Source organism: Ambystoma mexicanum, chromosome 6p, assembly GCF_040938575.1.
Source record: "Ambystoma mexicanum isolate Mex_15411 chromosome 6p, UKY_AmexF1_1, whole genome shotgun sequence".
NCBI classification, from domain to species: Eukaryota; Metazoa; Chordata; class Amphibia; order Caudata; family Ambystomatidae; genus Ambystoma; species Ambystoma mexicanum.
In genome coordinates, this window is record NC_090935.1 from 476,860,650 (window position 1) to 476,865,685 (window position 5,036).

The 5,036-nt window shown below is 42.7% G+C and overlaps 1 protein-coding gene across 1 annotated transcript; it reads left to right on the plus strand.

The window, feature by feature from the left end:
• The first annotated feature begins 1,578 nt into the window (after positions 1-1,578).
• Positions 1,579-2,178, plus strand: LOC138510738 (deoxyuridine 5'-triphosphate nucleotidohydrolase-like). The gene has a single exon (XM_069626487.1). The coding sequence runs from the start codon at positions 1,579-1,581 to the stop codon at positions 2,176-2,178; it is 600 nt and encodes a 199-aa protein (XP_069482588.1).
• Positions 2,179-5,036: the final 2,858 nt, after the last annotated feature.

Sequence of the window (5,036 nt, forward strand, 5' to 3'; positions counted from 1 at the left end):
TTGAAATTATTCACAACAAGAAATTGGTCAAATTATCAATAGATTGAAACAGAGGTCAGGTGAATCTTTGTTAGATTGGATGGTCAGAATGTTCGATGGAGGTGCTGCATGACTTCTAGTCGATACGACAGATGCTGCTAGGTTTTTACCTTTGTCTAATGATGTTCAAATTCAGGAGACCCTGCGTGGAGGTCCTCCTCGCGATCATAATGGTGATGATGGACGATCTTTTGCAATGGGCTGCACAGGGATGTAATCACAAATATCCAATTACGTCGGACTGGCCGACTAATGATAAAAACTGATATACCTTGAAAGAAGCAATTCAAAGGATAAGGGAACATGCTTTGAAAGAGGCTATTCATCTTGATACTCCCGAACATATGGAAATGATACATTTGTCTGCTCAACTAGAAATTCACTTATACTTACAGCCCCTCTCACATACAAAAATGTTGTAATGACATTGTTAGTGGGAATGACTGGAAAAAACACAGATGAGGTTGTTGATGCAATTAGACAACTATCGAATTTAGGTGAGTGGGACAACACCCCGAAGAACGAAGTCGTGAGAGGGAGAGTCGATCAGAAAAACATACTCCTGGCAAAAGGTTTGATAGCAGAGATTCACACGTATCCAGAAAAGATATGTTTGTGGCTTTACTGAAAGATGGTGTCCCTAGCAAAGAAATAGATGGAATTCCAACACGTGACATGCATTTGTTATATAAAAAATGAGGATAGAAAGGAACGCTATAAACAGGTAAAGCGACAGGACTTGCATAAGCCAAAAGATGAATTTGATCCTTTTGGATCGTCTCAAGAGGGGGTTGAAAATGAGCTCTCTCAGACCTCGATTCCTTCCAAGCCAACTTATGCTGATTTGAGAAAAATGCATTGGTAGAGAGAGATTCAAAAAGCATTCATTTTAAAGATGAATAGGATATTGGCCAAGCTTCAGTATCAGCTTCCCATGTTAAAATAGACAGACGACCTCATGTTAAAGTCAAATTGTTTTGGCATGCCGGCAATATACAGGAGGTTTGTGCTTTAATTGATACTGGAGCGGAGGCCTCTTTGATTCATGGAAACCCTTCCAAATTCAAGGGTAAACATTTTATCATTTCTGGATTGGGTGGTAAAGAAACCACGGCTGTACAAACTAAAATTGACATGGAAATTGGGCAATTGAAAAGAGGCACTTATCAAGTACTAAATGTTCCCCTAGAGAAATAGATTATTGGTTTTGATATTCTGGAAGGTCTAACCTTAGATCTAAGTGGCAAAACATATCAATTTGACGTAGATGCTTTTACTTGTTCTCCAGTTGTAGTGGGTCAATTGAACATACCCCCTGTGCAGGTTCCGATAGCAACTAAATGTTCATGAAACAATGTTGGATTCCGGGTGGGCAAAAGGAGATTTCAAACACTATTAAAGACTATGTTGATGTGGGCGTATTACGTTCCATGACTACTGCCTGGAACAATCCAATCTGAGGCTGTCCAAATCTTGAACAACCGTCCTATTGCTAAATGTACCACTCCATTAATGCATATGTTAACACCAGCTTTGCAAATGAGTCCAAACCGTGCACATGAAACTTTGCTTTATTGGGAAACATCTCCGGGCGCTTTGTCTCCTTATCGCGCCACTCCAGAGTATGCAGTGGTGGATTTGCATGCTAGAGAAGAGATTCGCCTACAGCCTAAGGGTATTGCTGTGATTGATACTGGTATTGGTGTACGTATTCCTTCTGCACACATGGGTTTAATTGCTCCAAGATCGGGATTGGCCCGGAAAGGTATCCAAGTATTGGGCGGTATAATTGACAGAGATTATCAAGGCGTCATTAAAGTGATTCTTTTGAATAGTGGTGAAAACATGCTACCCATTCATAATGGTGACCGAATTGCACAATTGATTGTGGTACCTGTTAAAATATCCATGATTACTAAAGGAAAACCTCCCACGACATTGACTATTCATGGGAATAAAGGGTTTGGTTCATCTGACACAATGGTTCCTGGTGCGAAGGTATGGGTTGAGAAACCTACTGGTCCGCCCGTGCCGGCTGTTCTAATAGCATCGGGAAATGATCAACTTGTTTTAGTTATGGAACCTGGAAAAAAGAAATGGATGCACATCCCTGCTGACAAATGTTATTTACGTGAGTGATTTACTTCACTGATATCTTTCTTTTTTTAAACTGCCTTTTAGATCCTGAGTGCACTGAGTGCCGGTGTGTGGCACGTTGGAGTCCTTCCGGGAGGGTCCGGGTTCATGTCCGAGGATGTGGCAGACTTGTCCATTCTGCAAGTGGAGCGTGGCATCTGGAGGAATGATGATTCACTGCCTATTACCTACGCTCCTGAGGATGCATCTATTGCTGACTATCGGATTGCATTCAGAAAGCGACGTGAACACACTTGCCTTTGTCTCTTCCAGGAGTTACTATTCCCTTTTCCCATCGGGGGTATTCTGCTCTAGTAAAACAACCTGGAAATGTTTGGATCTATTTGGCTAAAATAATACTTAATATTTTGCACTTTTGCTTGTCTGATGTGCACAGTTCTGCAGACCTTATTTCTACGTGTTTAGTGGCCATTCCGATGCCCACATTTCTGTTGAAACACATATTTGGAACATTGCGCAATGACTCTTTGCTGCAATATTCGGATATTGAAAATTCGTTTTCAGTATATGAGTATGTTAAATTTTGTAAGGACACATTTCATAAATATAATAACATGCAGTTTGTCATCACACACGATATTGCTCCTGCTGACGTCTGTTATAGCATGACATGCGATGCTACATATTTCCAAAAATGTCAACAATTGAAATTAGATAAACAATCGAAACGTACTGATTTTGAAAAACAGTTGTGTACAAGATCTATTGAATCATGCACTGATGTTTCTAATGATATGATATGCAATTTTACTATCGTCACTTCTAGCCACTTGAAACATGTCCAACTTCCGCCTGGTTGGTTATTTTCTTGTGGTAATTTTTCTTATTCTTATATTCCTGCTAATATTTCTGGTGGCCCCTGTGCTTTGACGCGGCTTGGTTTGATGATGTATCCATTAACACCTGCAATTACACATTCTGTACGTGCTGCTTCTTATCATAACCTAACTCCTGAGTCTAATTCTGATGTACATTTGCATATGGGTGGGGTGCCCCATAAAGGAGAGGGCATCACGGAAACGTGGTTGTTGGATGTTGAACCTCGGGTGTTGCAGTTTCGCTGATAGGGAGGGCGCTCCGCTTCAGAGCCGTTGACCATAGCAATCTCTTCGCCCACCTGCTGAGTGACTAAGCAGTGTTGTTTGGTGGCCAAGATGAAGTTCTCCTCTGCTTCATGGATCACGGTGATGACATTTATATTCTAATCTATCTGTGTATACCTGTTTGTATGTATTAGTGTTCTATTTGTTTATTATTAGCTGTATGATATGAATAAACAGCCTATAATGAGCCATTTTTTTATATCCGCGTATGGTGTGTGTGTATCTCTTCTGCTAATCTGAGTACAATTATTGTTTATTGCGAGAAGGAGCTGAGGAGACGTAAGTGTTGGTGTTCTTCCCTTATAGCCAAATAGACACAATTCATTGGTTCATGTGTATTAAGTCTTCCCTGCTTTTCTCTAGCTAGATATACAAAAATAGTTCGGGAACCATTTCACTCTTATGCAAGTTCTGCTTCTGTTTAACAATTGTTCAGAATTCAAAATCAGTGTGTGGATTATTTTCATTCACACGTGAGTGCTGCTTTGCACTCGTTCTGCCACTATGCAAGTATCTCTCACTCACACGACTGCTTCCAGCCTGCGAGCGGGGATAGAGCGCTCGGGGGTCACTCACTGGCCTCAATGTGTGCCTTTTTCCCCCCTTGCGTTCCACAAGACGTCTGCTGCTCTGGCTTTTCACGACACGAAAAACCTTGGCAAGTCTGCCTTTGTTCGTTCCACTTCCAATTGGACAGCCTCTTGCTCTGGATGCCCTGTGGTGCATGCCCGTCACCAGGGACGACATCGAGGTTCACAGGTGCATGCGAGCCACCCAAAACAGCCTCCTGCATGCTTCCTGCTGCACAGCCTCTTAAGAACTGGCCACAAGTGTGAAAGCCTTCCTTTAGCATGCTTCGCTTCTGCGTGACCTCTGCAGCGCAGGTTTCTGGGGATATGGACCCTCTCGGGACCGACAGCTGGAATGTGCCCTGCAGTGGTCCCGGCATCCTCTCTCTCCTCCAGCTTCTGTCTGGGCTCCAACTCGAACAACGTGCCTTCTGCTTCTGAATTCCTCTGCTCTTCACCAGCGGAGTCAACCCCTTCTCTATGGCCTGCACCTGAGGGGGCTTTTTAATCCTCCCACTATTCCTCAGGTGTGGGTCATCTGCACTAATGAACTGATCACTCCTGCAAAATTGTGCCTCTTCAGTTCTTTCCTCGTGCAGTACTAATGGAATTCCGGGACCTGAAGTCCCTAAAGGAAAAATGTGTTTTTCTTACATCTGTTGTTCTACTTTCAAACCCCAATGTGTTCCTTGTAACATTCTTTGAAGGAACTTTATAAGAATTAGTCATTAACTCTGATTGTACAGAAAAAACAATTATTTTACACTGGTCTTATTCCCAACTTTCCTTTCAATGCCTCCTTGGGCATAAGGGAGGTTTTTAACTTTACAGGTCTCCCAAACTTTAGAAGAATCTTGATTTCTCTCCATGTTCAGTGTGATGTCCACGTGACTGTGGTCACGTGGACATCTGAATAAAGACGGGCGCGGAACCTGCTAACGACAGTTCCCGCTCTGACTCCGATACCTTGTGTCTGTGTCATTCACTGCATGTATTAATACGTGCGTCACAGTATTGGGCCTGGTCCTCCTCATGCCTCACACATCACATTCAGGAGTATATGAGTGGATTCACCCCTATGTGTATGGATATCTCGTGGGCTAACCAGACTTTGGCATTGATGAACCATCCGCTCTAGAGGATAATGAATACCATGTCTCATCCCGCA